The sequence below is a fragment of the Aspergillus flavus genome, chromosome 6 (assembly GCF_009017415.1).
Source record: "Aspergillus flavus chromosome 6, complete sequence".
Taxonomy (NCBI): domain Eukaryota; kingdom Fungi; phylum Ascomycota; class Eurotiomycetes; order Eurotiales; family Aspergillaceae; genus Aspergillus; species Aspergillus flavus.
In genome coordinates, this window is record NC_092410.1 from 112,384 (window position 1) to 128,435 (window position 16,052).

Genomic DNA, 16,052 nt, shown 5'->3' on the forward strand with positions numbered 1-16,052 from the left:
CAAAGCCAACCTGTGCCCGGTCACCGACATCTCTGTGATTTGAAGCCGGAGACTTTTGGGGCGAAATGTCGCCGAGGCCATTTGTGCATCCCCTGTGGATCTTTGTCTTTTAGCGCGGGGAGCCTTCCCACGGATGTCGATCCCAGTGTCCTTAGTGCTTACCTTCGTGCCATGGTGAGTGGAGTTGACCCACTGGCTAGACTGGAAAGCAGAGAAAGATTAAAAATAGCGAAAGACAAGGGGAAAATGGACGGAATCGATGCCTGAGGATTCAACATCAGAAAGAGCTTTTGACCGCCTGCTATAAGCGGTAGATTATTGACCTTTCCCATCAATGGAAACGCGTCACGACTTTTTTTTCCAGAGCTCGAAATCATTCAATTGGAGTCTATGCTCGTAGTAAATTGGTATATACGTGTCACAGAGTGTAAGGGAAAAGATGATGTAGCTCATGCGATACTTGGATGGTTATTGATCGTACGTTGGCTGAAGATACAATGTCGCATTGGGTGTGTGGTAAAAATATATATTCTTCTCCCGCGCATACTGTGCAGAACATGAGTCCGGTGGTCAGGAACTGGCCTCAACGATTCAGATTAAAACTTCATAAATTACTGTATACAGTGCCAAAAGGCAGAGAGTGCTGATCAGCTCTATCACGCCGTCCTCGAAGAAGATTAAAGCTCTCGTTCTCGATCAGAATCGTGACTTCCATCTCAAGTTTGTTTGTTTGGGTTGAACCCGTAACCAGAGCACCAAGCCACATTGGGAATGTTTGTCTGATTGACAAACAATAAATGTAGTGCACACTCAAAATAACAACTACAACACGAGGACACCCAAGTCGAGACTCCAGATTCAGTCCTGTTCCTCCACGGCATTCCCCCAGTTCCCCCGCTCTAGCCGCGCTGCCACAGCCGCCGCCAGCCCCTGGCCCATGGCTAATGCTTTGAACAACGTGCGTTGTCCGAGGGACGCGCAATCCCCCCCCGCGTACACACCGTCCAGACTGGTCATGTAAGGGACACGCGCCGAGATGCGAATGGCACCCGATTCGGTTAATTCCAAATTCAACTGACGGGCAAATGGCCCTTGCAGTTGAGATGCGGGACGATGATAGACATGGGACTCAACGATCGAGCTGCCATCCGCAAGGTGAACCACGACCTGAGATGGGGAATCGCTCCCGGGTTGTAAGGACTGGATGGGGGTCGTCTGAATGGCGATTCGTGCGTCTGGGGAAATCCGCGTCTCCAGGGCTCGGGCGAGATCCTCATCACCATGGGTGTAGACACGGACCGACGCCGCGAACTGTCGTGCCTGCCACACCGTATGCAGCGCCATCGTCAACTCCGCCAGGTCGCCGACCGCCAAAACGGCCAGACAACTAGAGATGAGAGAGCGCGGCTCATCTTCAGCGGGGTGCGTCAATCTACTTTATCTGTCAGTGGTATGAGAACATCCCATGTGCAGAGGACGACTTACATGCGCTGTTGTTCCCAACATGTGTCGTACCCGTCAATATCAGGCAAGATCTCCTCAGCGCCGTCGGCCAGAACTAGGACTTTTGCCGTCCAGACATGACCAACATCGTCCTCCGCTTGAAAGAACCCGTTCGATAGTCGTTGCACCTGAGTAATCCGTTGATTGTGTACACTGACCTCGGAGCTTTCCTTACCGATCTCTTGTCGAAAGGGGCGGAAGACATCGGGAGTCTTACGTCGGGAATGGAGAAGGAGGTCCAGAGCCGGTCGCGTGGAAGCCGTGTTCACGTCTGGATCGCGGAGACGGTCAATGGATGCATTGAACAGAATCACACGGTGGTGGGCTTGTCCTAACTCCCACGCCGCATTTGAACCAGCAGGACCACCGCCGATGATCAGCACGTCCGCAGTCGACTGAGAAGAATCACACATAGCGGAAACAGAAGATGGAGACTGATTTGCAAAATACTTCGACGAGTCAGGGAAAGCTTGTCGTTCCCTTTTGGATATATGGTTGTTGCAGCCTGTCTGGCGTAGTGTCCGTCGTCGGTCGCCGATTAAGGGCCGAATGGCCGCTATCGAGCGTCATCAATCGTGGCGCGATGGGATATAACATGGACAAAGTGCTCCCTTATCCATCGTCCGCCAACCTTTTACAACCACCATATATCTCCTCTACGGAAAGAACCACGATCATGGATGCCCCCTTGACCGACGCCGAACGAACTGCGCTCCAAACCAGCCTGGAAGCTTTGAACCGACAGGTGGAAGCAACACGCAATATCCTCCGGAGCAATAGCCAAAAGGCACTGCTTCAGACACTCCATACCGACCAGGAGCTGCCAGACCCCGCCCTGGAAGCCCTGGCCGGCAAGACCATCAACCTTCTTCATGAAACCCAACAGCTGCTCGAACCTGGCCATCTGGTCCTTGCAGATCATTTCCTAGGTCGGGCAATACCCTGTGTCGGCCTCCAGAGGAGTCACTAACAGGGACCGAATAGGTTACGTGAGCACCAAATGTCTCTGTGCAGCCGTGGAGCTGAAGCTGGTCGACATCCTCGCCGACGCCGACGAGGCGGGTATGACTGTAGACGAACTAGCTGATGCCAGTGGTGCACACCCAGATCGGCTGCAACAGGTGCTGCGAGTCTTGCGCAACGATGACATCTTTGATTACGACGCGGTCTCCAACAGGTACCGCAACAACCGGGTGTCGGCGCTGCTGCACTCGGAGCATTGGACGCAGTGGCACAACTGGGTAGACCTTTATGGAAATGAGTTTTACGATATTGCTCGGGGGATCCCCCGTTCTATCCGGCGCGAGGAGGCGCGATGGGCCGCCCAAATAAATTTTGATACCCATGACGATATGTTCACCTATTTCCAGGCACAAGGCTGGTTGCCGCGTCTGCACCGGACCCTCGGCGGAGGTGCTATTGCCCAAGCGCCCGGCATCGTTGCCGACTATCCCTGGCACGAGATCGGCTCCCGGACCGTCCTCGATGTCGGCGGTGGTGGTGGTGGATTTCTCGCGTCCCTGCTCCGGGAGTATCCCCAGATGCGAGGGGGGATTCTGGACCTTCCGCGTACCATTGAACACGCGTGCACCCTTTTCCATGAACCACAAGGACCATACTTTGACTTGCGCGAGCGGGTGCCCCGCGAAAACCTCATTGCGGGAGATTTCCTGAAAGCAGTCCCGGCGTTTGAGATCTATACGATGAAGTGGGTGCTGCATGACTGGAAGGATCCGGACGTTCTTACGATTCTGCGCTGTATTCGCGCCTCCTTGATTCCCGGACCCGACAGTCGATTGGTGATTCTCGAATCCAACCTCTCGGATGGTCAGATGGGACGTCTGTCGCGTTACGGCGATATCAATATGATGATGACCGCAAACGGTCAAGAACGATCCGAGGAGCAATGGAGGGCGTTGGCTGCGGCATCTGGTTGGGAGGTTTCCCGGATCTATCCCATGCGGCGCGCATGGGTTTGTGCTATCGATCTTCGGCCATCCGCTTCAGAGTCCGGGGACCGAAAACATAGCTGAATTCCTTAGTCCACCTATTAGATATAACTGACATTATCCCTTTAACTTGCCTTATTGCTCCTGGTCTTCCTACCCTTTATACTTGTTTGTAACTTTTATCTCCAGCCGACTGGACGCGTAATCCCGTTCTGTAAAGAAAGATGTCTAGCAACACCATCTCGTCAGATCCTAATGGGGCCGTCGTCATGGGGGATATGGAATACGATGGCCGAGTGATTCTCTACATTATCAAAGGTAAGGTAGCCATCTCTGTCCAGCACGCATCCTATTAACCGGACGGCAGCGGACGAAACCTCCTACATCAACTATATCAAGCCCTTGATCCTGGCCGAAGAAATACAATTCCCGCATGTCCTCTCGGTGATTGACACCCGTGATGAATGGTTTTACAGTATTCATCCAGAGCGGATGGTGCCGTCCCTGAAAGACCAAGACCCGGTCACCGGAGAGAAGGTGATCGTCTTTGAGAGCACGGCCTGTCTGCAGTACCTGGTCGATCGCTTCGACACCGACGGCACCTGGAGTGGGCGAACCGTGGCCGAGAAGGGAGCCGTTCTATCATGGACGGCATACCAAACTGCCGCCCTTGGGTAAGGACATCCGGCCTGTGACTAGAAACGCGATGTGTTCTAACCATTCCATGTCACAGACCGACGGCCAAGTACTGGCTATACTTCAAGCGAGGTTATCCCACGCGGGCCAACCCCGTTCAACTCCCTCGGACAATCGAAAAGTAGGTTTTCTCTCACTGTTGATGGTCGTTGTGGATACGACTCTGACTACTTGTAATAGACTACACGCAAATACCCTCAGACAGTGGGATATCCTGGAGAAGAGGTTGAAGGAGCCTGGGCAGCAGTACATTGCGCTGAAGGATCGGCCCACATTGGCGGACCTCTCCTACTTTCCCTTTGCCATGCCGTGGATGTTCACCTTCCTGGGCGTGGATATCAAGGATTGGCCGCATATTCAACGCTGGAGCGAAAGGATGCTTAGTCGGCCTGCGGTAGCAAGGGTTCTACAGCGCGCTCCGACTCTCGGACATTGAATAGTATTGTACAACTTGAAATCAATTGTATGTTGCTTGTCTACTGCAATATCCCTATGGCCCTAGCAACTGTGAAAGATATCTGTAGTGACACAATAATATTGGCTGCTATTTGAGTGTCACCTCCCACTTAATCGTTTCTACGTTGAACACACCTCAACTGCAAATCCGGGATCGTAATCCACGACTCCAAGTCTCGTTGCCATGTGCTATTCTTGCCCGGGTCCGGTTCCACCCAGCCCAGCTCGTAATGAGCTACGAGATGGGCCAGCAGTGTCCGAATCACCAAATCGGCAACATATCGGCCCATACATTGTCGGGGCCCAAATCCGAATCGCCAGTACTGGTACCGTAACTCCGTCGCCCGGTGTTCCAAGAAGCGATCGGGCCGGTAGCACTGACTGTCTGCATCCCAGAACCCGTTGCGGATGTTGAGCGCATATGTGTCCACGACCAGATTTGTCCCAGCTGGGATGTTATAACCCCCGATAATACGGTCAGTCGGGGCGGATTGCGGAACGGTGAATGCGGCAAGAGGTTTCAGACGGGCAGATTCGGAGATGCAGGCGGCGAGCAGGGTGGAGGAAGATAGCAGATACGCGTCATGGTCCGTGGCAGACAAAACCTCTTGTCGAACGCGTTCCTGGATGTCCGAATGGGCGGCGAAGAAGACGAGGTTCCAGGAGATTCCTCCGGTGGTGACGTCGAGGTTGGCGAAGAGCGCTTCGTCAATGGTCTGGTAGATCTGCTCAACTGAGGTTGATCCCTCCCTGACAGCCTCGATCATGAGGACGATGGGCAGTATACGCTGTTGCTGACATGCGCGGTCATAGGCTCGCTGATTGAAGGCCCTCCATCGGCGCTGGAACTCGGCTAGAGCTCGGTTCGTCGCCGTAGGAAGATACTTGGACCATTGCCAACGCACGATTCCGCCCTGAATCATTCGCTTGAAGAGGTCTTCCCGGAGCACACAGAGCTGCTGGAGCTCGGTTTTCATCTCTGCATCACATTCCCCGTAGAAGATCTCGGCGACAACCCAGAAGGGCAGCATCTTCAGGTCCTGAGCCGGGTGGATCCTTTCCTGCCTCAGGTCACCCGAAGCAAGAAGGCGATCGAAATGGTGTCGCGTATGTCGTTGTATGAGCTCCAGGTAGGAGGGCATCTTATCATGCTGGAATGGGATTTCTGTGACGGCGCGAAGAGTCCGCCATCGTTCGCGGCTCACTAGTCCCACACATTGACCCAGGAGCTCACTCATGAGATAGCCAGAATTGTTGTTCTCGGCCTTAGAGTGTTTGTTGGAATCCCTGAAAACCGCCTGCAGATGGCTCGGCTGTGTGAGGACCCTGTCCCTCGTTAATATCATGATGAATGAGACGAGTCGGACATCACTTACACCTCCGACTTCATGCCCGACCAAATGCGATAGATCTGTCCATGTTCTTTTTCCCAGAGGTCGCGGTTCTCAATGCCTTGGAGGAACTTCGCCACATCGCCTTGTCCATTGGGCCATTTGTATGGGCATGTCGGCAGAGTGCGACTGCCGTCCACCGAGAAGATCGGAAAGCGTGAACGGAGGTATCGCTGGCTATGATTAGAACGAAGACGGCTTGGGTATCTGGATTACCTACGTCAAGAATAGTAGACAAGATCTCGATAGTAATCCGTCTTGTAAACGGAGAAGAGATTCCAACGATAACTACCACTGCCACGAGGATCCACAGCATCTGTCCATCTAGAGAGAAGCAATCCATTCTGATGATCGAAGGTGTCTAGACTGAATTGAGGCTTTGCGACTGCAGACCATGCGCGTATACTATTGCCACTATATCCATAATCTGACTGGTGCAGCTGAGGGCTTTACCGGCAACCGTGACACTATCGGTCTCCGTTGGGCAATATTGCCATGGGCAGCATTACGGGCGACGCCACGGATGTCCTTGACCAAGAGCATATAATGCACCCCGCTGAAAGGCTTCATGGCCATGATCAATACGGATAGTCTCACTATGGCTATGGACAAAAAGGGTGATCTTGAGTGGATGCCACCACGGCCTGAGCCAGTCCATTGGCGCAACCGTCAACGAAGTCTTGCCTACTCCGTGACTCTAACGCTTGTCGCTCTATTCTTTACATTCGCTCTACGCCCTGAAGCCTTCCCCTCCTTTCTAGTGAGAAAGGATCTACACAAATCTCCCCTCGAGCAGGTGCTGACCCGAGTGCCGCTGACTGGTATGTTCTCGACGCCGTTATGTGACTCGGATTCTGACCAATGTGGCTTAGACGGACATAACGACTTTGCGATTTGGACTCGTGCTTTCTACCAAAATCATATCTATCGAGCCAATTTCACCGACCATGATGAGCTTTACGGGCAGGTTGATTTTCCTCGACTGCGGAAGGGAAGATTGGGGGCGCAGTTTTGGAGTGTCTACGTCGAATGGTAAGACTATGACAACAGGGACGTATACCAGTGCTAACAGGCTCCATCCAGTGCACGCAATCCCAATGAGCCTGGAGTTCAGTACGAAATTGTGCGGGACACCTTCCAGCAGATTGACCTCGTGCACCGGATGATCAACCACTTTCCGGATTTTCTCGTCCCGGCATCCTCGGTCGCCGATGTCCACCACAACTTCTACCACTCCCCAGGGCGCATTTCCAGTCTCCTGGGCATTGAAGGCTTACATCAGATCGGCGGCAGCGCTAGTGTTCTGCGCATGTACCATGAGCTTGGGGTGCGGTATGCTTCCCTCACGCATACTTGTCACAATGAATATGCCGACAGCGAAGCTCCGGAGGAGCCCCGGCATGGCGGACTCTCCACCGCCGGAGAGGCGATTGTCGCAGAAATGAATCGAATGGGGATGATTGTCGATCTCTCCCACACGAGTTTGGCAACTCAACGCGCCGTCTTCAACGTGACTCGGGCACCGGTCATGTATTCACACTCTTCGGCGTACGCCCTTTGCCCACACTCTCGGAACGTGCCCGATGATCTTCTCCAAATGCTCAAGGAGAACGATGGAATTGTTATGATTAGTCTCTATCCAGAATACACTAACTGCCAGGATGCAGACGCCGCCTCACTCGCAGATGTGGCCGATCACATCCAGTACGTCGGCAACCTGATCGGGTACCGCCATGTCGGATTGGGGAGCGACTTCGATGGAATGTCGCATGGACCAAAGGGACTAGAGGATGTATCTAAGTATCCGGATCTCATTCAGGAGTTGCTGGACCGTGGGGTCAGCGTCGATGATTTGGTCGGAGTAACGGGCGGTAATGTGCTTCGCGTTTTGGGCGATGTTGAACATGTCGCTAGGAGTCTGGCAGACACGTTGCCGCTGGAGGATGATGTTAAACCTTTCTTTGAGTAGATATGGGCCTAGGATTACGGACTAATGAACTCGACTGATTTTAAATACATCTTGCTCTGTGAAGCGTACAAAATCTCATGAAACCAAGAGTTGTCCTATGATAGATCTAACTTAAAACACACTATCATTTCAAAGATTAGCAAACTAACCGCTGAGTGAAAGTGTAGTTTTTGTAACTGGATGCAATTCGATTCAATATAGAAGTTATTCAGATAGTACACCTGTAACTGTTGAACGCTATAAACAAAGAACACCACACTATAGACAACTGCAACCGAACATTCTAATCATAATATCTATCACTAAATATCAGAGAGAGGGGTCCCAAATACCACATCCGGTTTCAACACCTTAACCGGCTGTGTCTCCGGTGGACAAGCCAGTGTTTGCCGGATCATATCATACGGCACATTCTGCACCAAAAGAGAAAGGGCCAGCGGAATGCGCGCCTGCAGAAGCTGTATATTCTCTTCCGTAAAGCAATCGGTATCGTACTCCAATCTCAACAGCAGCCGGTCCTCCGATAGCGTGCTGAACTCGCACAGCAGCCGGAATTTGGCTCCTTCGGCGTATGTGTAGCAGGTCCGGAGTCCCGGGGCAGAGAGCTCTAGCCCATTGGAATGGCTCTGACTGTGGAAGGTGACCACGACATCGAACAGAGGGTGGTCTGGAGGTGTGGTAGACACCTGAAGATGCTCGAGGAGTTGATCCCAGTGGACGGCGTGGCCCACGGATGATCGGACGGACCGTTGCACAGTGTCGAGATATGATGCCTTCTCGTGATTATGTGTCTCCTGGCCGAAGCTGATGCGAACTGGTAAAGGTTCAAGGAAGAGACCAACGACGTCTAAGTCTTCTTGGGATTTGCGGTTGATGTATGGAATTCCCAAGACGATGTCGGTCTCTGTTGGCATCGGGACGGACGGATCATCGAGGCAGAGCGCGATGGTGGCCAGCGACAATTGCTGAGCGGTGATGGATGACTGGCGAAGGAAGTGTCGCAAACTCTGGTAGGTCGTCGGGGGGACTTCACAGAGTGCAGACCGGCCACGATAACCGCGTCGATAGCCACCATGCCCTAACAGATGTGTAGTGTCCGGGAGTTGGCCAAGGCAATCGGACCAGAAGTCGAGATCGCAGGATGTAGGCTTTTCGTACCAGAGGGTACTATTCATGTACGTGTGTGGAATGCTCGGCAGACTACCTCCCTGGTAATGCGAAGAAATCTCACGGAGGAGGATTTGTAAGGTGGTCAAGTCGGCCACAATGTGGCTGATGGTGAGAATAAAGTAAGAATCTGACACGACGGCACGGATGGGAGCAGACCGAGAGAGAGAGAAGGGCCGATTGACTTCCACCCATGGGTTCACAGTCTTGACTGCCTGCACTCGAGGTGCCAACGGGCTGTACTGGCGCACCACACGCCCTGCTGCTCGACTGAAGATATACCGAGAGCGCAGGACGCGATGCCGGGCCATAACCTCATTACAAGCATGGACTAGTCGCGCACGATCCACCAGACAGTCATCAATCTTAGCCATGAAGTTCACATTGAAGCTGGAGGTACTCTCGTTGATTTGGTACTTATGCCACCATTCTCTCTCAATCGGGGCGATGGCTGATTCACCCAGACCCATTGGATCGGTCGTTACCAGCTGTTGCAAGCCCAGCCCGCTGTCAATGGCAGCGGCAAGGTGGTCGATGCGATCATGCTGGGCGACTACATAGAGAGGAACCTGTCGATTGACCCCTTGACTAATCCGAGTGGCCAACAGTAACTGCAGAAGCGAATGGCCTCCGAGCTCCCGGAAGCTGGAATGTGTATGCAGTGCGACATCTTTGCCCAGTTGGAGGATATCACGGAACGCGTCGCCGACGAGCTTCTCCATTGGACTGGTCAACGTCCGACCGGTTGAGACAGGTGCCTGTGCGCTGAGTTTTGCAATCGCTAGGTAGTCTCGCTTGCCGGCCTTGGTGGTGGGAAATTCATCCAGGGCCAATATCTTGCGTGGTGTCGCATAAGGGGGCAAGACCTGCGCCACCCGCGCCGAGAATGCATCCACATCGGTCGAGGCAGGAAGAATAGCGGCAATGAGATGGTTCCCCTGACGAGTAAGTGCAACCGCAGTGACTGCTGGGAAGGCTCGTATCATGCGCGTCTCCAAGTCATCCAAGTCGAGGCGGAAGCCGCGCAGTTTGATCTGGCGATCAGTTCGTCCCAGACAGACGACTTCCCCATCTTCTGACCAGTACCCTCGATCTCCGGTCTTATACATACGCTCCCCAATGCGGATGATCGGATCGGCCACGAACCGTTGTGCGGTTTGTTCGGGCATGCCGATGTAATGGCGTGCCACCTGGACTCCTGCAATGTAGATCTCGCCAATGACACCCGGCGGGACTAACTCTTGATGTTGATTCATGATGTAGATGCGGGTGGAGGGATTCGGGGGCCCAATGGTCACCCTCTGCCTGGGATGCAACTGTTTGATAGTCGCGCCGCAGGTCCCTTCTGTAGGGCCGTACATATTGTAGAGCGTCTTTTGTTCAGACCATCGGTCACAGACATCCTGCGTGACAGGTTCACCGACGAGGTAAACCTAAGGTAACTGAGTGTCAGTGAACTGCACAATATAAGAGGGAGTAAACTTTGGTACTCACGGTACTAAGCCGCTCAAAGTCAGCCGGATTGAGGACACGCGCCATGGATGGAGTGAGAATAGCCGAATCCACGTCGCTCAAGTGTGCAAACGGATCATCCCCACTTTGAAGAACCAGAGCTGCACCGTAGCTGAGCGCTGAGAAGATCTCGTGGATGCTGCCATCGAAGGCCACGGACATGATCTGAGCGACCCGGCGACCAGGTTGTGCAAACAGCCGAACTTCGAGGTCACGCTGGAATGCAACCAGTCCCTGATGGAGACACATCACACCCTTAGGCTTGCCAGTCGACCCGGACGTAAAGCACAGGTAAGCATCGGTTTGTGGTCGAGGCGAGTCACGATGGGTGATTGGGACATTGTCATCCTTCACCAGGTCTTCCACAACCAGCAGACGATCGCAATCGGTCGGGCAGAAAGATTGGTCGGACAATGAAGGGACCAGGAACAGACGCGATCCAGAGGCCGAGAAGATGGTTTCACGGGCCTCTTGGGGCAAGGCCTTGTCTAGAGCACAGTAGACACCTCCTGCCTTTAAGATGCCCATGATCCCAACAATCCAATTAACTGACCGATCTGCATGGAGACAGACCACATCTCCATCCTGGATATAACCCCTCAGTGTAGCGGCAACGCGACCTGCGTGAGTATCAAGCTCCTGGTATGTAAGGTGGCAGTTGCCCTTTTGAACCGCAACGTCCATTGGGTTACGAGACACCGCGGACTCGAATAGCGTCACCAAATCTTCTTTAATGGCGACAGTTGTGGTAAGAGAGGAGCTACAATTGCCAAAGCCCATCAGGGTTTGAAGATCGACACATCCCAAGAGCCCCTGAAGGCATTCCTCTATAGGTCGGTGTGGCCGAAGGAGGAGCTGCAGCGCCCGTTGGAAATACTTCCCAAGACGAACAATATCCGCCCGACTATATTGACTGGTGTGGTAGACAAAGCGAGCTGCGCCATCGGTTAGGATATTGATGCTCAGTGGTACATCAGTCGTCTGTCGCGTATATGGGGGCTCTATAGGGGATACGCCATCTTTGCATTCAGGCCCCGGAACCTGCATGGCCATAGCAGAGGAGAAGTTCCTCGTGTAGCCATTATCGGGTGTGGTCCATTGGTACTCAGCCAGCTCCACCATCCGAGAGAATAAATTCTTGAGAAAGTCTTGAGCCGACTGTTGTCGAGACAGAGTGAGACAGAGGGGGAGTGTATTGACCAGAGGTCCAACCACTTCATCGACTCCCTCCAAGGGAAGATTCCGACCAGCCAAGACGGCACCAAACACCACCGAGGCTGAATCCGCATACAGACTGAGGACTAATGACCAGGCCGCATAGTAACAAGTGGAGAGAGTCACCCCTAACCGTTTGGCTACACAGTGCAGTTGTGTGTTGGAAACACTGGGTGCCACGTAGACTTCCTCACTTTCAGTGATTGCCGAGGAAGTTCCTTCTGGTGTCGGGGCCGGAAGGAGGAGCTCCCCCTGGGCTTGGTCAAGCTGGGCTGCGTGGCCTGCCCAATACTCATCGCCTTGACTCTTGTGCTCCTGACGCCACACGCGAATCCGCTTCTCGACGTCGGAAAACGATGGGCCGGGCACAATCGGTAAGCCCTTAATAGCACGACGGACTTTGCAAAAGAGCAGCATAGCAGAATAACCATCGACCAGCGCATGATGGACAGCCCAGATCACCGTGCTTTGACTGCTAGCGGGAGGGGATCGCTTCCAGTGGACTACTTTGAAAGACGACGATACTGATTTGAGCCAAAGGGTTTGTAGTTGCTCGCGATACTCCGCTTCCGTCTCCACCGTTACTTCTGACCAAGTGAAGTATTCTTGGTTCCGGGCTGATCCATCAAGAAGGGAGGAATGAAATATCGGCTCGCCTTCGATGACTGTCTTCCACGCCCTTTTTAGGACGGGAATCACGTCAGTTTGGTAAGTCTCGTAGTGATATATGATATTGGTTCCGGGGCTTTTGAGGGAGCCGTGCAAGAGGGACGCTTGCATTTCGCTTAGGCTCTGGGTGGCATATTGGGTTAGGACGCTTCCTTGTGTCAGATAATCGTCCTCGGCCGCAGTGGATACATTGCTGGAGATTGGCGTGGCTACCCGTGGGGAGCCTCCAGTTGAGGAGGAGGGGTTTGATAGATCGTCACTGTCATCGGATGGATCTGGGATCGGAATAAGATTGGACTCGGAGGACAGCAAATCAGTGAATAGAGCTCTGAGGTTTGTGGAGGATAGGATAGAGGCTATTGACAGCGAGACTCCTAGGCTTTTGCTTCGGGAGACAAACTCCACGGCGCTGAGAGAATTGCCACCATTGTGCACGAAACCAGAATTGAGATCCAGCTCTGCCGTATCAACCTCTAATACAGCAGCTAACTGCTGCACCAGCAATTGCGAGGAAGGGTTCATTGTTGTTCGTGATGGATATCCGATATTGATCGGAGCGTGACGAGGGTTCCAATCCGCTGCCATATATATGAAATAGCGCTCAGGAACATGGACATACCACAATCTCACCTCATAGCCACCCTTCGGCCATCCCGATAGAGGCATAAAGATGTGCAGTTCGGTAGCCGAGTATAGGCCTACTACCGGCTAAGCCCCTAGGGGAAGAGCCGGAAGGATCGCCGTGGACCGGGAAAATTAGGGCTTTTATCAATAAAGACGTCCGTGGCTGTGCCCCGGAAGCCTTAATGTTCCCAAATGATACTTCCTCGGTAGGTTGGGCCAGTAATCAGTAGGGAGGCTGCTTCAGGGTATAAGAGAAGTCTTGCTAGGAGGCTCTTCGTTGATCTTAGGGATAGCCATTATATTCACCTGGTTAACAAATAAGCTTTCTATCAGCTTCAAAATCATGTTCAAGCGAATGGAAGGCAAAGTATGGCAATGATTGTTCCTTTCCTTATCGAACCTTCGCATCAAGCCCTACTATGCAATCTGACTCCCATTTCTTGCCAGTAGAATGCAAACACCCCATGACCAGGTTTGCAAGTACAGGTAGCAGGAACATGTCGAGCACATAAGACAGGGTTTGATGCATCGTACAACATTTCATGCAAGGAGGGGCTCTTGTGCGAACCATTAGTTGGGCAATGAGACCAGAAGTCACTGAGAGGGCGAGCGTAGCTGATGCGTTCACATTGATGGTGACATGTTACTGGTGTCTGTTTGACCTCTCAGTTTAGCATTTAAGTGATTGGTTATCATCCAGCAGAAGGTTACGTAGTCAGATTATGAAGTCATATTGACATATAATAAGTGGGAGACTTCCGAAGAGACTCAAGTGTGCATGTATATAAAATATTCACATTCTCTGTCTTGGTTTTAAAGCCGTGTTCTCGTATATAGACAACATTCTAAACCTTGGTTTCAAGAACTTCTCGACTCTCACGCCTGAGAGACCTGTCACTGTCCTCCTCCGTGGAATCTTTGTTGACGCCTAATTTTGCAGCCTCCTCGACCGTAAACGTTCCGTAGGTATCGTCCCGGTCAATCTCTCCGATGCCTGGTGGTGGAAAGCACTTGTTAACAAGAGTGTGGATGGCCATAGAAGACAGCAGCCCATATGGGAACCCGAGCGCATAAAGATGATCAGCGCCAACAGACACCTTAATAGCTGGATTGATACTGTGCATGAATCCAGGAAGCAGAGGAACCCATCCGACAAGCCAAGGCAGGACACCCCGCCAGTTGAAGCCCATGGTGTAGAAATAGATTCCCTTCGGCCGGGCGTGGTAGAGATCGGAGAGCTTAAGCCGTCTTTGCCGGATAAACCAGTAGTCGCTGATATGGATCCCACAGAACGGGGCCATGAAGATCGAGAACGACGATATCACACTGACAAAGGTGGTTGCTGAAGCTAGCAGCTCCCATGGACAAAGTGCCATCCCGAGAATGAGTCCGACGTAACAACCACGTCGGATGTTGATGTACTTGGGGAGGAGCCCAGAGAGGTCCATACCCACCGAATATCCTACCGGATAGTTAGAAAAGCCTTTTACTGACTGGCTAGGAGATGACTTGCCGTTATCCACCACATTGAGTGCTAGTTGCGAGCTGACCAGGCCGATTCCAGCAAATACAGCAGCCGCGCGCGAGGTGGAGCTGTAGTCTCTCTGTAACCACATGGCGAGGATGGTAGGAGGATTCCAAAGTGCCTCGCCATAGATTGCCTGCGTTGCAGAACTCGTCAAACAGCCAAACAGGGGCATGATGGAACCAATGATGATGAATGTGAACCATTGGCCGAAGACTTGATCACTCGGCTTTCTAGCAAATCGAGAGAAGTCCATCTGGCTCGCTGAATCGAGGTCAGAAACATATTTTAAATAGGGATAAACGAACGGTGACCTACTCAGAGCGATGGAAAGAGTTCCGACCACCGTAGTGATGCCTTGCATGATTCCAAATCCCAAGGAATCGCTGGTCTGGAGTTGCGACGGTTGATGAATCAAATCTCCTGCGCCGTGAGCATGCGACAAGGACCAGATCATGATGCCTAGTAAGGCTGCAAAGGACATAATATTCATTCCTATCATCAACTTCTCGCTTCTCTCGGGTCGGCGATAAAGGACGGGAATCGAAATGATGTTAAAGATGGCCCAGCCGATAATCTGCTGAGTTGTGACATGCGCGGATGCGGGCAAAGTATTCGACATTCGAAAGAAGGTAGGAAAAATCCCAGAAAGAATTGCTGTCACGCAAAGGCCACCGGTGTAGGACTGGAAGGCGAATCCGACGACTGTGAGCCCAATACGGAGTAGAGTTGGGAAAAATGCGCCCTTGAGAATCACACCCACGTTAGACTGTCTGGGTACGGTCCGATGACATGAATAAGGCTTTCAATCACTTACAAAGACTCCCCAGATGGCTCGCGAATACACTGGAAACCCGATATGCCACTCGGCTCCAATATATCCGATCAGAATCGCAACGATGGCGGCGATTGTCCGTCCCAGAACCACCGCCACCATGGTCTGCCATACCGACAACGACGACGCCACGAGCGACCCTCCCAGTTGCCAATTAGTGAGACTGAGCTGCCAGACCGACCACCATCCGATAAACGTCATGGTGGACCAGGTGCGCCGGCTTGGTGGGAGGGGGCGAATATCATCGTTGATCCATACCGACAGCGCTGTCTGGCCGTGAGGGGATAGCTTTACTGCTTCGTGAAGGTGTTCCAACCTCGTGCCGTACCGTATCACGGTGGTCATGATTTTGTGTACTCCACCTGTAGATTGAACAAAGAGTTGATGTCTTCATGAGGGGATGAAGCCAAGAAAAATGGAGAGAAAATATTCCTAGGGCTGAGTGGAGAATCTCCCGGTGGCCGACATCCTCGCTCGGTGTCCAGATTCCATATAACCACCCACGCCCCATAAACAGCACCTCACCACAGTATTGTGAGAG

General features: G+C 52.6%; 7 protein-coding genes across 7 annotated transcripts; 3 read left to right on the forward strand and 4 right to left on the reverse strand.

The window, feature by feature from the left end:
• Positions 1 to 858: 858 nt before the first annotated feature.
• Positions 859 to 1,916, reverse strand: F9C07_7876 (putative thioredoxin reductase glit-like protein; the record flags this gene model as incomplete). The annotated part of the gene is made up of 2 exons (XM_041294395.1): positions 859 to 1,432; positions 1,486 to 1,916. The coding sequence occupies 2 exons, from the start codon at positions 1,914 to 1,916 to the stop codon at positions 859 to 861; spliced, it is 1,005 nt and encodes a 334-aa protein (XP_041149750.1).
• A 14-nt stretch (positions 1,917 to 1,930) lies between these two features.
• Positions 1,931 to 3,536, forward strand: F9C07_2073940 (S-adenosyl-L-methionine-dependent methyltransferase; the record flags this gene model as incomplete). The annotated part of the gene is made up of 2 exons (XM_071508791.1): positions 1,931 to 2,432; positions 2,488 to 3,536. 2 exons carry the CDS (start codon positions 1,931 to 1,933, stop codon positions 3,534 to 3,536), a joined length of 1,551 nt encoding a protein of 516 aa, XP_071367597.1.
• Positions 3,537 to 3,600: 64 nt separating this feature from the next.
• F9C07_2285666 (uncharacterized protein) lies at positions 3,601 to 16,033 on the reverse strand. The gene is made up of 11 exons (XM_071510773.1): positions 15,494 to 16,033; positions 14,995 to 15,421; positions 14,665 to 14,940; positions 10,626 to 14,613; positions 7,079 to 10,564; positions 6,868 to 7,027; positions 6,216 to 6,816; positions 5,981 to 6,168; positions 4,329 to 5,930; positions 4,186 to 4,269; positions 3,601 to 4,126 (listed from the first exon to the last, which is right to left on the reverse strand). The coding sequence occupies exons 4-5, from the start codon at positions 13,191 to 13,193 to the stop codon at positions 8,267 to 8,269; spliced, it is 4,866 nt and encodes a 1,621-aa protein (XP_071367598.1). The 5' UTR covers positions 13,194 to 14,613; positions 14,665 to 14,940; positions 14,995 to 15,421; positions 15,494 to 16,033; the 3' UTR covers positions 3,601 to 4,126; positions 4,186 to 4,269; positions 4,329 to 5,930; positions 5,981 to 6,168; positions 6,216 to 6,816; positions 6,868 to 7,027; positions 7,079 to 8,266.
• F9C07_7878 (putative glutathione S-transferase GliG-like protein) lies at positions 3,677 to 4,584 on the forward strand (the record flags this gene model as incomplete). The annotated part of the gene is made up of 4 exons (XM_041294386.2): positions 3,677 to 3,770; positions 3,820 to 4,126; positions 4,186 to 4,269; positions 4,329 to 4,584. The coding sequence occupies 4 exons, from the start codon at positions 3,677 to 3,679 to the stop codon at positions 4,582 to 4,584; spliced, it is 741 nt and encodes a 246-aa protein (XP_041149749.2).
• On the reverse strand, positions 4,715 to 6,338 carry gliC (cytochrome P450 oxidoreductase GliC; the record flags this gene model as incomplete). The annotated part of the gene is made up of 3 exons (XM_041294394.1): positions 4,715 to 5,930; positions 5,981 to 6,168; positions 6,216 to 6,338. The coding sequence occupies 3 exons, from the start codon at positions 6,336 to 6,338 to the stop codon at positions 4,715 to 4,717; spliced, it is 1,527 nt and encodes a 508-aa protein (XP_041149748.1).
• Positions 6,594 to 7,964, forward strand: F9C07_2075167 (renal dipeptidase; the record flags this gene model as incomplete). Its single annotated transcript, XM_041294385.1, has 3 exons — positions 6,594 to 6,816; positions 6,868 to 7,027; positions 7,079 to 7,964. 3 exons carry the CDS (start codon positions 6,594 to 6,596, stop codon positions 7,962 to 7,964), a joined length of 1,269 nt encoding a protein of 422 aa, XP_041149747.1.
• Positions 13,997 to 15,856, reverse strand: F9C07_7882 (putative uracil permease; the record flags this gene model as incomplete). Its single annotated transcript, XM_071511688.1, has 4 exons — positions 13,997 to 14,613; positions 14,665 to 14,936; positions 14,985 to 15,421; positions 15,494 to 15,856. 4 exons carry the CDS (start codon positions 15,854 to 15,856, stop codon positions 13,997 to 13,999), a joined length of 1,689 nt encoding a protein of 562 aa, XP_071367599.1.
• Positions 16,034 to 16,052: the final 19 nt, after the last annotated feature.

Bases quoted from the DNA above. Each gene is read 5' to 3' on its own strand.
- F9C07_2285666 (XM_071510773.1), bottom strand. From the start codon at position 13,193: ATGCCTCTATCGGGATGGCCGAAGGGTGGCTATGAGGTGAGATTGTGG. The intron at 10,565-10,625 runs GTGAGTACCAAA...CAGTTACCTTAG, and splicing joins ACTTTGAGCGGCTTAGTACC to GTTTACCTCGTCGGTGAACC.